At 35.3% G+C, this 18,489-nt stretch overlaps 1 protein-coding gene across 1 annotated transcript; it reads right to left on the bottom strand.

Annotated features, from left to right (window-relative positions):
• Positions 1–8,164: 8,164 nt before the first annotated feature.
• Positions 8,165–18,018, bottom strand: LOC143230275 (atrophin-1-like). The gene is made up of 6 exons (XM_076463523.1): positions 17,687–18,018; positions 15,054–15,210; positions 14,381–14,691; positions 13,194–13,857; positions 12,425–12,550; positions 8,165–11,726 (listed from the first exon to the last, which is right to left on the bottom strand). The coding sequence occupies exons 1-6, from the start codon at positions 18,016–18,018 to the stop codon at positions 11,697–11,699; spliced, it is 1,620 nt and encodes a 539-aa protein (XP_076319638.1). The 3' UTR covers positions 8,165–11,696.
• Between the last annotated feature and the right edge of the window lie 471 nt (positions 18,019–18,489).

Here is an 18,489-nt window from a genome sequence, read left to right as displayed (position 1 = left end):
AGTTGTCCACTGATAGCATTAATCTTTATATTGAAAAGTTTAACACTCAAGTTTAACACAGTCCTGAGGGACTCCAAGTTCTTATAGGAATGAACGGGAAAGTGTCAACCCCACACGAACTTGGAACTGCCAGCCCATTAAAACCTTTTTAGTGAAAATAGGCAACTAGCCTCGCAACGCATATAAGTGGATGTCTCGCAAAATGCCATACCTCCACGTAGTATCGTAAGCCTTCTCAAGGTCGAAGAATACTAACAAAAGATGTTGTCACTTGAGAAAAGCTTCTCTTATTGAAGTTTCAACTCGAATCAGGTGAAGCGATATCATCAGAACCCACACTGGGTGGGCGAGAGGAGATTGATTGATTCAAGAAACCAAACAAGACTAGCATTAACCATCCTCTCTGAGGTTTTACAGACACAGCTCGTCAAAGAATTTGGATGGTAGTTGAAAGGAATCTTGGGATCCTTCCCAGACTTAGAGAAGGTAAAACAGTAGCCTGGCTCCAAGCATTAGGAAAATCATTTTCCTAACAGATCCAGTTAAAAACAACCAGAAGAATATCAAGAGAAGCAGGAGAGAGATGGCGCAGCATCTCGTAGTGTATATCATCAGGTCCTACTGATGAAGGGCTTGAGTTCCACCAATGTAAGGATTATAGTCATACAGATGATGGTAGGATCAAGATCTGTGAGAACAGTGAAAGAGGGCCAGTTGGCTTGGTTCAGCCTCCACAGGGACACGCAGATTGGATGGCATCGACCACGGCCAGTCTCTCTCAAAATTATAGGAAAGTGACCACTGCCTCCTGGGTTATGTCAACGCTCAATGAAAGGTGAGAGAAAACTGAAGAGGAGCAGACCGAGAGATCAATAGTAGTAAAAAAACTGACTAGATGCATGAAAATAAGTATAAGAATTAGTATTGAAGAGAAAGAGGTTGTGACCGAGAACATATGCTCTATGGAGCAACCTCTCCATCAATATCAGTACCTCCCCAGAGGGAATTATATCCATTAAAGTCCCCCAGGAATAAAAATAGAGACGACAACTCTTCAATGAGAGCATTAAGGCCTGATTGATCATAGATCTCTCCAGGAGAGAGGTAGAGAGAACAAACAGTAACGGGATGACTCAAGAAAACACCAATGCAGCCCTTTAAGGGTGTGTCGAGTGGCAAAGACAGGGTGGGCATATGCTGATAGAACTGCAATGCCAACCCTCCATGCACACAACCCGTCATGTTTATACAAAGAAAACTGCCGAAGAGTGACTGTATCAGCAGGTTCCAGAAAGGTTTCCTGTAAGGAAAGACACATAGGATGATAGAAGCCAATCAGTGCCTTAAAGTCATCTAAATTAGAATGGAAACCTCGACTGTTCATTGTATCATTCTTGCTATTTTTATCTATGTGGAGAAGAATTGGATGGTGAGCCCTTTTATTTTCAACCACGTCTCTCCTCTTTAGTTTCTTTATTATAATGAGGTCTATGGACCTCCATGGATCCTGCCCTTGGTCGAGTGTGCAGGTCTATGTCTTTAAAAGAAGATTCTAGCGACTAAGGGCGTGGAGGAATAATTAATTGTTCTGCATCTCAGGGCCAGAGAAGAAGAAAATGGACCCGAATAAACACCAAAACCTGGAGCCAAAGGAAGTAGATCCAGGGATCTCCTGGAAGGAACGGTAGAGAGAAAATGGTGTTGACGTTGACTCATCAGCTCTCTTAATCATGGAGGGTAAACTAATCTTTAGGTGATTTGAAAATTACTTTGCTGGAGGCACAGAGAAATCTGTCTGCACTCCCACTGTAGCAGTATGACGGAGTACAGCAGCCTATATCCGAGATGGAGTGGCGGACAATAACTTCCGTGCCTCTAAATAGGAAATATTGTTTACAGTCCTCGAACATTGTACCTCTTTTTCCTCCACTCACTTAGGACAAGAACGAAAATATGAAAGGTGTGAACCACTACAGTTGATACAGTGTAGTTTAAGTGTGCATTCATAGGCGTCGTGGTCTTTGCCACCACAGCAAGCACACGTTAAAACTCCATGACAAGAGGTCTTTGAATGTCCGAACTACTGGCAATGAAAACATCGGAGAGGATTTAGAATATATGGCCTAGCCTTACAATTTACGCATCCTGCTTTAATAGTGGCAGGTGGACGTAGCGCTGTGAAGATCAAAATAATTACATTTTTAGGGAGCATTATTCTGTCTTTGCGAGTGGAGTTTCGGCACACCGCACAAACGCCTTGGCTGGAAAAACCAGGGAGAATCTCCGACTTTTAAATGTTCTTTAAATCCCTCTCGACTATAACACCTCTGGAAGAATTCAAAGTTGCATGGGGCGTAACCTTGATGGGTATATATATCCCTGATGCTCTTCGAATTAGTATGTTATGATGCAAATGTTTTCACCAAATTGTCTTCAGATCGTAACATTCTTACTGACTTAGAGAGAGCCAGCAAGCCCCTCTAATCTCTTTTGAATAAAAAGATAGAAACATTTGCCCTAAGGATTTCTCAGGTAAGGAATGCATAATTAGAAATCGAAGCACAGGATCTAACTGTGACGGTGACTGTCCAACATCGTCCATGCATGGTCGTTTTCCAATTATCTGTTTTTTCTCCATTTTTTTCATTTTTATTTTTATTTTTTCATGGATGGGGTATCCATGAATACATCTCAGTGCCCATCTACCATGGACCCATATGAGGAGACGCACTATAATGCCAAACAAGGACACTGTAGCAAAGTCAGGGTTTTGTGAACTTTATACCTAAATACAAGCATCAGATACAATGTCCACAACACCTGTTGATTACATCCAACACTGGTACTCGGTTGACAATAGTCCATGTGGACTAGCCGACCGACCATGGGAAGCCACCCCAAGTCCTCCCGCCTACTGGAATTCAAGACCAAAGTAGTATGTTAGGGTTGGACCCCTCAGTTACCAGGATCCTCTCCTTCCATTTACAACAAACACATGGGCGGATGTTTAAATCCCAGAGGAAGTAAGCTGAAAGTATAGAACCTTCTCTGAGGGATCCCCTCACCATGTACAGGAATCCACACCAATGGGAACAAAACTAAAAATCAACCCGGTAACCAGTACAGGTAACGAAACACAGTGCGTACGTTCCTACTTATAAATATTATAATCCATTTTCTTCATTTGCCTGCATATTAGTGATGTTTTCGCCCGTAATACCAATAATATCTCGCGAATTTAAGTTAATCATAAAAATATATTAAGCTAACAGTGCAACAGAATCTCTACAATAATAATGATAAGAATACAATGTAATAACATTCGATATTTTCAACAATATAACCAATACTACCAATGAAAGTAACAACAATAATTGATTTTCCGAAAGAGAACCGAAAACCAACAGGAAGAGTCACCTGTTTTAGCCACTCTCACCACTAAACAATAATGTGCTGTCTGTTATTCAGTCAGTAAACATTAAGGTGACTTCACATAAGAACAATCATGTTTGCAATTTCTACTGACGTGACATCAGTAAAACATGCGCATGCGAAAGAAGAATCATTCACTCCGTGAGATACAAGTACAGCATGGCATAAAAGCTTCAAAATCAAGAAATAAAAATATTTTGCGATTCTTAATTTTGGTTTATTTATTCTTGAAACAAGACACTTTCGGGGACCCTGCGCAAGTACATTTAGTATAACACACCTTATTTAGGAAACACAGAAAATACTGGCTATTTACTTAAATTACTGTTGTAAAATTAATTTCCTTGAATTTTTGAATTAGCCACATCCTTCCAAAATAATAGCAAAACCAGTGGTCTGTCCTTCGTTAACGTTTTTGAGAGAATTTATTATTTGTTTCAACACTTACTTCTCATTTTATCACTAAAGTCCCCCGCTGGTACAGTGGTAAGTCTACGGATTTATAACGCTAAAATCATGGGTTCGATTCCACTCAGTGGACTCAGAAGGTAGTCCGACGTGGCTTTGCTATAATAAAACACACATACACACACACCAACGAGTAGTAGGATTGACCGTCACCTTTTAACACCCCCACGGCTGAATGGGCGAGCATGTTTGGTGAAACAGAGATTCGAACTCGCGACTTTGAGATTGAGAATCAAGCACCCTAACAACCTAGTCATGCCGGGCCGCTAACTGAATGAAAACAGTATATCAGTACACAACACTTATTTTTAAAATTAAACTAGGCCGAAATACTGCACCTCGGTATGGGCAGGTGGTTAAGATACTCGATTCGTTATCCGAGGGTCGCAGATTCGAATCACCGTCACACCAAATATGCTCGCCCTTTCAGCCAATCCCTTTCGGTCAATCCCACTATTCGCTGGTAAAAGAATAGCCCAAGAGTTGGCGGTGGGTGGTGATGATTAGTTGCGTTCCTTCTAGTCTTACACTAGTAAATTAGAGAGGGCTGGTGTAGATAGCCCTCGTGTAGCTATACGCGAAATTCGAAACAGACCGAACTAGTGCAACGTTAATTCCAAAGTTCCGTATTAAAGATTAATACGATATCAAATGGTGTACAAGTGATTATAGTACAGACATTAAGTGACACTAACAATTGGAAAACACAGTGAAAACGTGTAATTTAATAAAATATTTTTTAAAAGATTTCATTAAATGAGTTTCTTTTTCTTATTTTGGAATTCTCCATTACTCAGAAAAGCATTAAATGCATAATACATCGTTTAGAAAAAATTTGAGTGACAAGTGTCAGTCTCTCGGAAAAAAACAACCAAAAAACAACCTAACCTGAGCGATATTTTTGCATGAGATTTAATTCATTTATTTCACATTTAATCAAAGCTACTGTGATTATGGAATTTTTTTTTTCATTATGTACAGCTTTGCAAGCATTGCATCCAATATAGATGAAGGCCTAGAGATCACAGGCATATCTTGTGTTTGTTGCTATGGTTACTGAAAGTGCGGAAAGAGGTTTCACTGGGAAGAAAATCGGCGAAACCAATTAAAGACGAGTCAAGCACATCGATATCCACACCCTAAACCAATGTTATTACTTTTACGAGGAATACCTTGTGTGTGTGTGTGTGTGTGTGTGTGTTTACGGCTGGATTCACAAATAGCTATGCTAGTTTTTTTTACTACTGATAATATTCGAGTCCGTAATGCAATTCAAAAGAAAAAAAATGCATGAGAAAATCTGAGCCATTTCAAGAGAACATTCGAGAATAACGATTCTGAAAAAATGTGAGAAGGCAAAAATGGGACAGAATGAAATTAACTTGTTTGTTTATTTGTTTCGCGCAAAGCTCCACGAGAGCTATCTGCGCTAGCCGTCCCTAATTTAACAGTGTAAGACTAGAGGGGAGGCAGCTAGTCATCACCACCCACCGCCAACTCGTGAACTATTCTTTTACCAACGACTCGTGGGATTGACCGTCACATTATAACGCCCCCGCGGCTAAAATGGCGAGCATGTTTAGTGTGACGGGAATTCGAACTCGCGACCCTCGGATTACGAGTCGAGTGTCTTAACCATCTGGCCATGACTTCCCTTGGTTATATTCAAAAATAAGACTTTAGAGGCGAAACGTTTTAATAAATCAACATAAAAGGCTAGTAACGTTTCGAGTAATATTGAGCACTACCACTTAGTTGAAAGTTCCGATTAGTTGAACAAACGTGTTACTGTATTGCACAGCTCTTTGGAAACCGTGTACAACCGAAACGTTGAGGCAATGAAAAATATTTGTGCCCCCCCCCAAAAAAAAAAAATATATATTTCTCTCTCTTTGAAAAACGCGTATAACTAAAACGTCGAGACAATAAAACAGCTGGGTGCTGAAAAAAACGAGCAATATTTTTATATTTGAGAAACGTGTACAACAGAAATGTTGAGACAAGGAAAAACATTTGTTCAAATAAAAAAACAACAACAAAAGAGAATATTTTTGTTTTTTCAACTAACCCCAATTACCACTGCATTTCTTTTTCTGCTACAAACTCGAGTTTATATCGTGTAACCGAAATTTAATGGTTTAATGGAAATTCTTCCCTTTTTTTTTCGCGTCCTGGAAACAATACTGATCACGTAATCGGGTTCATGAATATATAAAGTGTAGGATCTAAGGATCATGAATATTAAATAGGAGCTTTGCAGTTTCCCGCAAAGTGCTGCTATCTATTGAATAAAGAAGACACTATAAAAATTCGACTATAGTCATTAAAGAGCACAAAACCGTAGGATTAACGACTGCCGCATTTGGCAGCGAAAGAGTTAAGAAAAGTTTAGTCTTACACTGCAAAATTAGGGACGGCTAATACAGATAGCCCTCGTGTAGCTTAAACGCAAAATTAATAAAAAAACAAAAAGCCACTAGCAAACCAAGTTGTGACAGCTAGAGGAAACAAACTATAAAATTATGCTTTAACACAATTTTTTATTGTATGTTCGCAGAAGATTTAGTGCTATAAGTGTCCACCAGGTGTTTATTATTATTAATTAACCATTTGTAAATGAAGATTACAAAACTCGTATTCGCCCCGTAATTAAGTAATACAGATGTATTTTCTCTACCAGTTACACTGGCATTTAATAAATAAATTCAGTAATCCGAAAACTGTTTAATTTCGAGGTCTACGTTTAAGAAAGGACCAGTTCAATCAATACCTAGATAATGTGTAATTGGGGAATACTAGTTTCCGAGAATTGCACTCTTCATCGGTATACTTCAAAATTAAACAACTTTCGCAATACTATTTTATTATTATTATATCTGTTATATAATGTGAAGAACTGGACAGTGACCAACAACTTTTTCATGTCATCTGTCCAGTGTATAGATTTTTGTCATAGTGAATACAAAGCACGTTCACGCCAATAGTATGTTTGATACATTGTCACTTGTAATAACTTACGTATTAATTATTATTCGGAACATTACTGTATTAAAAACCTATACATACCATATCGCAGTAGGTTTTCTTACATAATTCTGTTTATCACTGAAATTCTTTAAAGGTGTGTTTGGTCATTCATTTGCAACTTCATTTTCTAGATTATAGTAGTAGAACAATACATAGTTAAAGGCTAGTTTTGTTCGAAGCGCTCTTAGCGACTACGTAATTAATTTTCGAAGATTATTAATGCTTGTCGAGATACTGACGATAAATACACGGTTTGATAACGTTAACTCACAATACGTAATTTTCTCAACAGTTACATAAACAAAAGTATCTGCAAACATGACATCATGCGTCAGAAAAAAAAAAAAGTTTGGTTTTGAAGAATTTTTATTTTATTTTATTTTCATCGGAAAGAAATTAGTTCCCCCTACTGGTCTTAGTTTTTTTGCAAAATTAGGTCTATAGTCACTTGAGAGTAAATTTAACTAGTTAATTGTAGTAAACATTTTCGGTTAAGGTTAAAAAATAAAAGAAATTTGTAAAAACTTGACACTTCACGAAATCAGTGTATGTTGTTTCATAAGTTCAAGAAGCATGACTTGATGTTTTCAATGTCATTGAAAAATTCTTTAGAAGACAGATATGGGAAGCACATTGGATAAGGATGAGGTCTCTTTTCGAACTTTGTTTTTCGAAAACAAGTTAATTGAAGCTTGTGGAATATTGGTGGAAACAACAATCTGTATTACAATTGTGTATTTCTAATATTATTTTTATACTCTTAAAAAACGTGGGGGCGGACAAGAACCGCTGCCTAGGAAAATAGTGCGTAATTGTAAAAAACAATATTCTAATATTCTATGCGAACTAATTATACATGAACATGACCAAGACAATGATTGTTTGTCCTGTTTTTAAACATTTTAAATTCATCACTCGACCGATCAGAATGCGGTTCCCCTGATATCAATGTTAACCAGGAAAAAATTTAGAAAATTCTCATAAAATAGCGTAAATTTTGTATCGAGTGCAATGAGGGTTAACTGCCCACTTAAACTCAAGCTCACGACACTCGTTTACAGATTGCACCGCCTAGTGTTCATTTACATTACTAACTTGTATATCCATGCGTTTAAGATGCGTATGCATAAACTGAAAATAATTTGTAGATTTGAAAAACTGACACACTTTACCTCTTCCCCAAAACATCCACCATTAATTATATCCCTTCACTGTTTAATAAAGTATTTCTTCAAACTTTTCTTCCATTCATTTTGGTTTATTTCTTTTAAACTGTAAATATACAATATAGACAACAAATTTTAAAACTTATGTGCAGCTAATATAAAAATACTACTTTTGTGCATTGTAACTACTATAACACAAAATATGAAAAGTTTAAAATCATACTCAACCAACACCACTGAAATACATCATCAGTTAAACAGTTGGTTTATATGTATGTTGGCAATACCAACACCTAGAGAAAGCAACTGTGTGGTACAAAATACCACTTGCTATTGCTTATAAATTGACAGTTTAGTAAACACACTTATTCATAAATCATAACACCATTCCTTCTATACCAGAAGAAAAGCGGGGATTTCGTGTCTAAAGGTGAACGAAAGTTTCTGAAAAAAATAGCGCCCAGGTTGAATCTATATAAAAACCCAGGATTAAACATTAAATCACATTTTTATAAATTCAAAATCCACAAAACTGAAATAGAGAAAGAACTCGTTAAAAAAAATAAAGGTTATTTTTTGCTAAGCATTTTGATTTCTAATTTATCTTCCAATTTTAATTTAGGCCAAGTTATGTTGAAAGACATTAAAGTACAATTTCTAACTACTTTACTATTGCTTTTCTAAAATAAAAAATGTAATCAGTGAGCATCCACTCACGCAGTGATCTACACAAAAAAGAAAGCTTTTACATGAAAGTTTATTTAAAAACAAAACCTTCACAAGCAACACAGTAACACCGTATTTTTTAAAGCTACTTTTGTTCATTGTTATATTAAACATATTTCACACGGGCTAAAGAAACGGAAGCAAGAGATATTCATTTGAGGCATGATGGGAAGTGTCTACAAGTCCATCCGTCTACACGATATCAATGATCACTACGTAGGTAAAGTACTGGAAAAAGGAAGAGGGAGGTTTAAAAAAAAATCCACAAACTTGTGCCTACGAGTTTAAAAAGTACGGAGCAACAAAATCGCTAATGACGGTTACAAAAACATTTTCTCAATACCTCCATAATGTTAAAAAGGCAGATAAAACGTACTTTACACAATGTACAATGTTCAAAACAATGGGTTCACTGACACTACCTTTTCTTCTGTTTCAAACAACACAAATAATCATATTAGAACCTCTTCTAAATACCTAACATAGAAATAGAAGAAATCACTTTCAAAACAAATTCTTGATTGAAAATTGCACTTTAAATGAAATCACTATTTGCACGTGGGAGATGCTGAATGGAGCGAAGTGTTTCCAATCAAACCAAACTCTCCACGTCCGATGCACAAGACGATTCGCATCTTTCGTGGAATCACCCAAAATAATTAATTTCTGTTTTTTCCGACAGAAAAACGTCCGCACTCACTTGTCTCATTGCGCTAAAATAAATGTAGCCAAGTGCTAGTTATAAATAAAACTGTTCGTTTAAAAGGTTTCTTTTCTCTTTTAAGGAACAATGAAAACTATAAAAGGCAAAGACATGTGAATATCACATTTAAATGAGATACTACATTATGGTTAGGCCTAGTTTCCATTCGATAACACTAATGTCTTTCGTCACAAAGATTAAACCACAAAACATACAATTTCAAGAGAAAACAACAACATAAAAGTAATCTTGGGCATTTCGTTACACATTCAATTCCATCCATTAGCTCAAAAAAAAAAAGTTTTGTACATACCTTTCTAATGTTGTGTATAAATCATTTTTGTTTACGATAGATTTATCTGTAAAATATACTAAAAACGTATTTCTAAATTCGTTTTTCTCTCCAACTAAAACATTTATGACAACGTCTTTGTCCACTGGTTACCTCATCACTAACGTGTAATTATTTTAAATGAAGTTACATAAATTGCTACCTGACCATTAATAAAAAACACTTCTGCAGATGGTTCTCTCAATTTGTTTTAAATTTTAACATATCTTGCTTAAAATATAATGTGGATAAATCAAACTGTACCGTATTTTAAGCTTGTGTAGACTGAATAGGCTTAGTTAGTGGAACACCTTTTGGTACTTGTTTCTCTAAAAACATTTAACTTTGTAGTGAAATAAGAAAAATACAGGCATTGAGAGAGTTTTACTTCACTTTCAAAATTGTAATACGAAAACGTAACATTTATCTTTTTACTTATTTACAGGCACAAAATAAAAGCATTTGCTCCAAGTAAAAACCTTAGAAGATAAATTTTCTTCAATAGCTGGTCTTTGATTGACTACGAGAAATTAATACAAATATTATAAATTTATTTTAACTGAAGTCCAAAGGATAGTTATAGAAACAATCAAGAACAGACACTTGTGTGTGGACCCCGACTTTCCAAAATAAAACAAGTCACAAACCTGGGGCCCAATGATATAATAAGGTCCCTTATTCTGTAACTTGAACACTTATTTAACATTAGTAATTCCATGAGCACGAAAAATGAACGAACATTAATTTCTACTCTCAAAAACCATATATACTGATAAACCTTTTTTATGCTCACATGACAAATAAGACTACATATTTAAGTCAGCTTGTCATACTGATTGGTTAAACGACGATTTAAAAAAAAAAAACATCCACCACTTTAAGGGGACTAATATTATTACTATTTTTGTCTACGAGATAATTATTTTCAATTATATCCTTTATATGACTTGTTAGTACCACCAAATCCTGTAACATAAATAGTCAACTATCTTTCTAACGTAAGATATTTTACAGCACACATGTTTACAACAGTTTTTTTTATTATATAAAACTATTTTCAATTTAATTTCTGTTGTACCATGGGCCAAAACGTTTTAAAGTTTTTGATTTTCTCTCGTAACAGACCAATTTGAAATCATGGGTTCTACAGACATTTTTTAACCTTGCATTTTTTTAACTACATTTTCATCCAGTGCTCAAACACACCAGTGTAAACCTTTTATATTTCTAATGCCAGATTTGAACACAAACTACGGCACGACTGAAATTCTTATTAAAGCAATGAATCACAATTCAGGTTACAATCTATGTTAAATAGATGCAGAGAACATCAAATTCTGACAGTTAATTAAACACAAAAATTATAAAATTCAAAAGTTGTTGAAGATGAGGAAAAATTATAAATATCACATTCTGCTGCAGAGAAACGAGCCCAAAAAAACAACAATCACAAGAAAAATTAAGGATTTTTTTTTCTCTAATTTGAGAGAAAAGTTAACCCTAGTTTGACAAATCAGTGAAAAAAATGATTCATTTCAAAACACCTATCAGGAACAAATATAGCTATTCTGTTGTTATTAGTGTTATAGGAAGAGAAATAATAGCTTACAGTTATGATATTAACTGTGTAAAGTCTTCACAACTATCTTAAGTCACTCTTTCAAGTCTCCACAAAGTTATAATCAGTACTTTACAAACCACCAGATTATTCTACTATATTTATAGGTCTTCAGTTATCAACAACAACGTAATAATCAACAGTATAAAAAGAAATATGACGGGACAGTTCGTCAGTTCAGTGATGCTGACCCCCCACGAGCAGCTTCTTCCAATTTGCGGAGTTTCATTTCACGTTCGTGTTGTTGCTGGTGGCTAAAATAAGACAAGATGTCTTGAAATTAGTTTTTCACTGATGAGTTTTACTGACATTGTACAAACTTTAAAATATTAACCCTCTTACAATTAAAAAGTGTTTCAATAATGGGAAGTATAACGAACCAACAGTGAAGCATACACTGTAAACTAAGTGGCAGTAACATTAAATACACCAACAACGAACCACATACTGTAACCTCACCAAAACTAACATCAAATGTTCTAACAGTCAGCCAGATACTATAATTTGGTACATAGAAACTTAACATTAGACATTTGACTACTCAGAATGCATCAGCATATGTTTGTTGTGAGACAGATTATGTTTTGTGTGCTCTGTGACATCTATAGAAGAGTCATTTATTTTGATAAATGTTTACATCATGACACATTGTACCAAGTCAAACCTACTGTACAAGCATATGATGCTTGTAAATCAGATTACAACATCTGATTCAGTACGAGTATTTAATATATAGCATGTGTACGTCATACACATTCATTAAAACATAAAGAAGTTTGTTAGCTGTTTTTCTACACTTTACAAAACACAACAAAATACATTACTGAATATTATACCATAAAGTGATGGGATAAAACTCTTTCTATGATTTGAAGTTTCTGAAACAAAACTTGTTTTTTAATTTCCTCACAATTAAATGCATCAAACTTTAGAGAAACAGGTTGACGTCTTACGAAGGAATTCCTCATGCTGTGCCAGAAGTTGAGGTGGAACAGCTCCTCCCAAAGGGACAATATTTCTCGTTCTATCAGCATTTGTCGATGAATATGTTCCTGCTGAGCCATGTGAGCTGCTGTTAACTAAAGATACTGAAACATTAACTAATTATCACTTAGTGATGAACTACAAGATAAAACCTTAATATCTATCAAATCTAAGAAGATTTATACCCTACCACATTTACCTATGGTTAAGCAGGTTTATATTGTTTTACCTGTCTAGTGTTTGTTTCATATTTTGCACAAAGCTACTTGTAAGCTATCTGCACTACTTATTCTTAATTTAACAGTAAACAGCTGGAGGGAAGGCAGCTAGTCAACATCATCCACTATCAACTCCTAAACTACTCTTACCTAACAAATAGCGGGATTAACTGTAACATTATAATGCCCCCACAACTGAAAGGACAAGCATATTTATGGATGGGATTTATAACCTGAGTCCCTTAGCTTATGGGTCAAGTGTCCAGCAAGTTTATGTGTGTGTATGTGTGTGTGTATAATTAATTATTATCCTGTCTTAACTTGAGTATGCTTATATCATGCAATACCTATCTAGTGTTGAGTAGGTTTACATCCAGCCTTAACCATGTAACATTGAGTAGGTGTTTATTTTGACATACCAAAACAGTGCTGAGAAGGTTTAGGATACATCATGCTCATTTAGTTTTGAACACTTATATCCTACTGCATGTATTAAAGAATGTACACAAAATTCACTGACCTGTTGAGCAAACTGGTCTTCATAAGCAGGTCGTAATAAACCTTGGCCTGGGTACAACATATCTCCTCTAGGAGGTGCAAACCCTGCACGTGGAGGAGGATAAACTGAAGGTGGCAACAGTGGGTGTGGACCAGATGATGGGTGAGCTTGATCGTTATGATGTGGCCCACCAAAGATGGCAGCTGCTGCAGCAGCAGCTGCAGAGATGGCATCTTGTGGGTGGAGATGTAAATGTGTGTGGGCATGTGCATGGGTGTGGGCATGGGTATGGGCATGATTCTGAAAATCAGGCGTTATCCCTGCCATCTGAAGCCGGACAAGAGGATCTGTGGCCAGAGCCAGACGTTCACCATGAAGTCGTTCTGCAGTCAAACAGTCAAGATTGGGATGTCCTGCTTCAGACATAGTGGTGGGGATACCCAGTCGCTCGAGACGTTCTCTGTCGTACGAAGCGTAGACATTGAATGGAGAGTCATGAAGACTGGCATTTGAAGTACTGGGAATCATTCCAGCTCCAGAGACCACAGATCCATAACGACGCTGAAATTCTAGCCAATGAGGGTCAAAAGCATTTGACTGTAGTCGTGCCTTCATTTCTATTTCGGCTTTTAGTTTCTCTTGAAAGTCACGATCTCTTTTTTCTCTTTCCAGCTCCATTTCAAGCCTAAAAGGATCAAAATGAAATACACTCTTAACATTTTAAACTAATATACATAAATTTGAAAACTGTATAAAATTAATTTCCTGGTTCTACTGTCGAGAACCATTTAAGTATAATTACATAAATGCATGTAAATGAAACTGACATAAATAATATTAAAGTCTGTTTAAATTACAAGTAAACCAAATTTATGTCAAGATCTACTGCACTATATCTTAACAATCTATGTTGAAAAGGAACCACAAATGATTTGGAATAATGATAAAACCTGTGTCAAATAATTTTCATTTGTTGTGTATTTTCCAACTGTTACAAATGTAATTTAATATTAATATGCAAGCATTATCCCAGACATACCAACTGCCAGACAAATCATTACTTTATATCAGCAAACATTCTTGCATGGTTTATACATGTATCATAAAAGACAGCCATCTATTCATGTACTTATGTAGCATAAGCATTTTGTATACGACAAAAAATATTTTAAAATAATTATTTACAAATTTCCTCAAAATATACCCACCTTTCACGAGCAGAAGCACCATACATTCCTGCTGATATTTGGTATTGCAACAAAGGATCCATGCTTGGATGTGGCACTCCAATAGGCACTGATGCAGTAGTGATTGGGGTAAACTGGCCAGTTGTTGTGGTCCGAACATAACTGGGGGAGTACATAGCATGTGGGTGAGCATATTCACTGAGCTGACGGAGGGCTGGCATATCTGAGTATCCTCTGGAAATTGTACTTTCAACACTTGCTTGCTGGTGAGGTTCTCCACGGTGAGAGTTTGAAGTTGACTTTTCTCCACAGTAACTCTTTTCTGCAGACTTCTAACATGATGGAGAGAAAAAAGTTTTTGGTACCAATTGAGTTGGCAGTGAACATAAAAACCAAAACTATCTGGTAAATGTATTAAGATATCCTTGATGTGAATGTCAGAACTATGAAAGTTTGGATCCTAAACCTTTTACAGAAACTGTGTATTACACTTTTCTATTTAGCCCTGAAATAAACAGATAAATCATATTATAGTGCTATAAACAGTGGCACCATTTACAAAACAATTTTTTTCCATAGATAAACTTATTAGAAACTTGATGAATTTATCACCAGTTTCATCGTGACCATAAACATAGAACTAAGTTAAACAGTTTGATTACATTTCACATTTGTGAACAACTAATATACTTACTGTTTTATCCCTAATTTCCTCTTTCTCCTTTTCTGCAGCCTTCCTTGCAACCTCTTCACGTTTCCTAGCTAGCTTTGAGTCTGGCACAGGCTTAAACACAAGGTCTGTACGTGCACAAGAGTTGAAGTCTATTGCATGCGTGTGCCTTCGTAAAAATCTGGCATGAAAATTTCAAAACATCCAAAAGTATCAGATTAACATTACTGACAAAGGCTCACTAGCAAGAATAACAGATTTTAACCAATCAAAGTTTATCTTTCCTTATCATGTTTGCACAAGGAGATAAAGGTTATCATCAATCTTTGAAAAACAAACAAACACTTCCACACATACAAAAAACTCAATTATTGTCAGAGTGACTGTCACTGGAATACGCTATAAAAATGTTTCAACAGAAACCTAATTTAAAATACTAGATTATACTACAAATTCTAGGTCATAAGTTTTGTCTAACTTGAAGAGAGATAAACCACCAAATATACAGTTTAAATGTTAAATTTTATGATGTTCTTTAGCAAAAAGATTTAACATGTAATAACACTATGCAACAAAATTACTTTTTCTTGTTCCTGGACAGAAAATGTTATTTCTCAATTGCTTATGCTTAAAGTAAATGGAAAAGACCTATTTTTCTCTTCAAACTTTGCTTTTGTGACCTGGGAACACATAAGGAAAACATGATGGGAGACTATATTTGGGGGCTGATACGCGAAAGCGATTTACATTACAGTCGCAAATCTCGAAAAACTACTCACTTCTAAACATTTTTGTTCATTTTTGTATAACTTTAGTATAAATACGTGTAAATCTTGATTCATATGTTATTTTATTCAGACCTTATATAAATGAAAATGTACAAATTTGCCCATTTTTACATAGCAAAATAGGTTAAATTTGTGTTACATAGTGTTATTTACTCCATTCCAATGAAGGACATTGAAAAAAAATGCACAAAGATACCATGATTTTTATGATGCTGATATGGGACATCTCTTGAAAGCACTTAAAAGTTAATATAAATGCAAATTATGAGCATAGTGTGTTTGGTTCTGCTTACTGGAAAGATCCAAGATCCTTTAATCAAATAATTTTTTTTTTTTTAAGATATAAAAAGACTGTTGAGTGTAGATATTAATTAATTTATTTTTTGAGTGAACATTTCATGATTGCTTAGTTTTTGTTGGGTTTTTTTAATAATAAGAGTTAAAAGCAGACAGTTGTTGGAAGTTGTATTTGAAAGTTATTAATGTTGAGGCAACTGAATGTCACATGTCACATACAATCCATTTATGTTGAAGACACAGACTTCTGAAAGGCCTAAGTGATAGACATAAACAGCAGTAAGCAGACAGAAAAAGTGAGATATAAGAGAGCCAAAAGTAAAGCCAAGTAAAAGACAGTTCTGGTCACAGAAAAGTGGGAAAACTTAAAGTTAACTGTTATAGAAGTGAATAGCCTAATGGTTGTATGTTAAAGTGAGTAACTGTTTTCTAACACTTTAGGAGAATAATTTGTCTCATTAAAAGGTGTTCTAAAGTTTGTGCAGACTTTGACAAAGAGAAGACAATTATTCAGATGTAAGACTAAAAAGGCTTACACAAAGCAGATGAGTACTGAAAGTTCAGGATACAACTGTGGTAATTCACATAAGTGAGCAATACACTAATACTGTTGAGTTGTTGGGAAAGGAGAAAGACAGCTGCATAGTATTTAAGATACAGCTATGACATACACAGAGTAAAGAATTTTTTTTACATACATTTAACTTGCTTCTAATATATTATTTTAAAACAAGCAGAGTGCATGCTGTTCATTTATCATTGAAGTTATCAACAGCAAGTTGCAGACACCTACTGTAGAGGAATATTTGAGCCCAACACTTCCATCTATTTATTTGATTATACTTTTTCTTTTCTTAAGTATATATTAAGCAGTAGAATAGAGAACTGCTACATTCAACATTTGAGATTGAAAGATCCCTTTCATGCATCCCTATTAAGCAAGCATGCAATCATGGTATAAAACAAAAGACAATCAAGATCTGAACACAGAATTCCCAGCCTACTGAGACTTGAATCCACAAAATTTCAAATGTTTGAACAAGGAGTTCAATCCATCATTCCCAATTACTAAACTTTTATAATCATAATAAATTACATGTAATCATGATTCAAGAAAATATGTCCTCATAAAATAAATGCCAAAGCAACACTTAGACTTACAGCACCTAAAATCAAAACCCATGTTAAACAGTTAAACATGAATATTTAAACATACAAAATATGTGTAGCATTAACAGCAATCATAAACAGTGTTATGTCATGAAAAAATAAGTTTCATAAATATTTTACAAATGGCTTGTATATCTATTATTTAAGCTTATTCATGGCTGTCATTTTAGCATAATAATATTATTATTACAGGTTTAGTACTGTCAAGGTAAATTTCTTAATCTTCCATATTTCACTTTTGTGGCAAATTTACATGGTAATGATGAACTGTTTACCGGGGGTTCTTCTTTGTTAAATTTGTTTTTATTTCTTTGTAATATCTCACAAGCTTCTTTTTTTTTTTATGATGCATCAAACTTCATAATTTTATATTTACATTTTAAAGAAAAATTACAAACTTACATTGCTGACTCACTGCGGTGGCATTCAGCATCTTGTCCTTTGTTTCCAGAACTTGACTCGTGTGGTGGGAAACGTCCAAATGGTTCACTTTTAATGACTTCTGGCAACACATTTTTGTTTTTGGCTTCTTTAGAAGGTTCTATTAAATTATTTTTTGTGGAAACTGTACTGGATACTGAAATAGAAGTGGAGGAGGTTGTTGATGTTAGAGGTGTATGAAAAGCAGATGATGGCTTTCCAGGAAATGAAGTAGTGATTATAGGTGGAGGAGAGGATCTATTTCCTGTTGAGAGACAGTTACTAGAGGAAGGTGTTTGTACTTTGGAAGGCATTCTCTCTCTGACCCATGATGATTTGGAATTCCAGACACAGGAGATGAAGCTGGAGAAACCCTCACTTTTGGTGATGACTGCTGATGATTTGGAGATAATGGAGGATAGGGAATATGAGGTAGGGGCATTCCAGTAGGATGCAAGTGGGGTGAAAAGTAAGGTCGATAGGAGTAGCTGGGAGGCACAAGGGTTTCCTGACAAAGATGTATTGAAGATGGTGATGAATTTGATGGTTGTATGCCAGAAGGAATTGGTTTTGTGACTGATTTTGTGGTTGTTACAATTGTTGTAGCAGAGGTAAAAGTTGTGGTAACAGTTGAAGCTGTTGATGTTATCACAGCTGACACTGACAGTGATGGTGATGAAGTTTGTCCTGTACTCACTGCAGATTTTACTACTGTCTCATCTGCAGGTACAGAGGTTGAAAGCAGCTTATGAGGTTTAGATTCTGTAGCAAAAGCTACAGCAGAT

The sequence above is a fragment of the Tachypleus tridentatus genome, chromosome 10, assembly GCF_004210375.1.
Source record: "Tachypleus tridentatus isolate NWPU-2018 chromosome 10, ASM421037v1, whole genome shotgun sequence".
Lineage (NCBI taxonomy): Eukaryota > Metazoa > Arthropoda > Merostomata > Xiphosura > Limulidae > Tachypleus > Tachypleus tridentatus.
The sequence above is the reverse complement of the archived record's forward strand: the minus strand, read 5'-3'. Positions and strand labels throughout refer to the sequence as shown.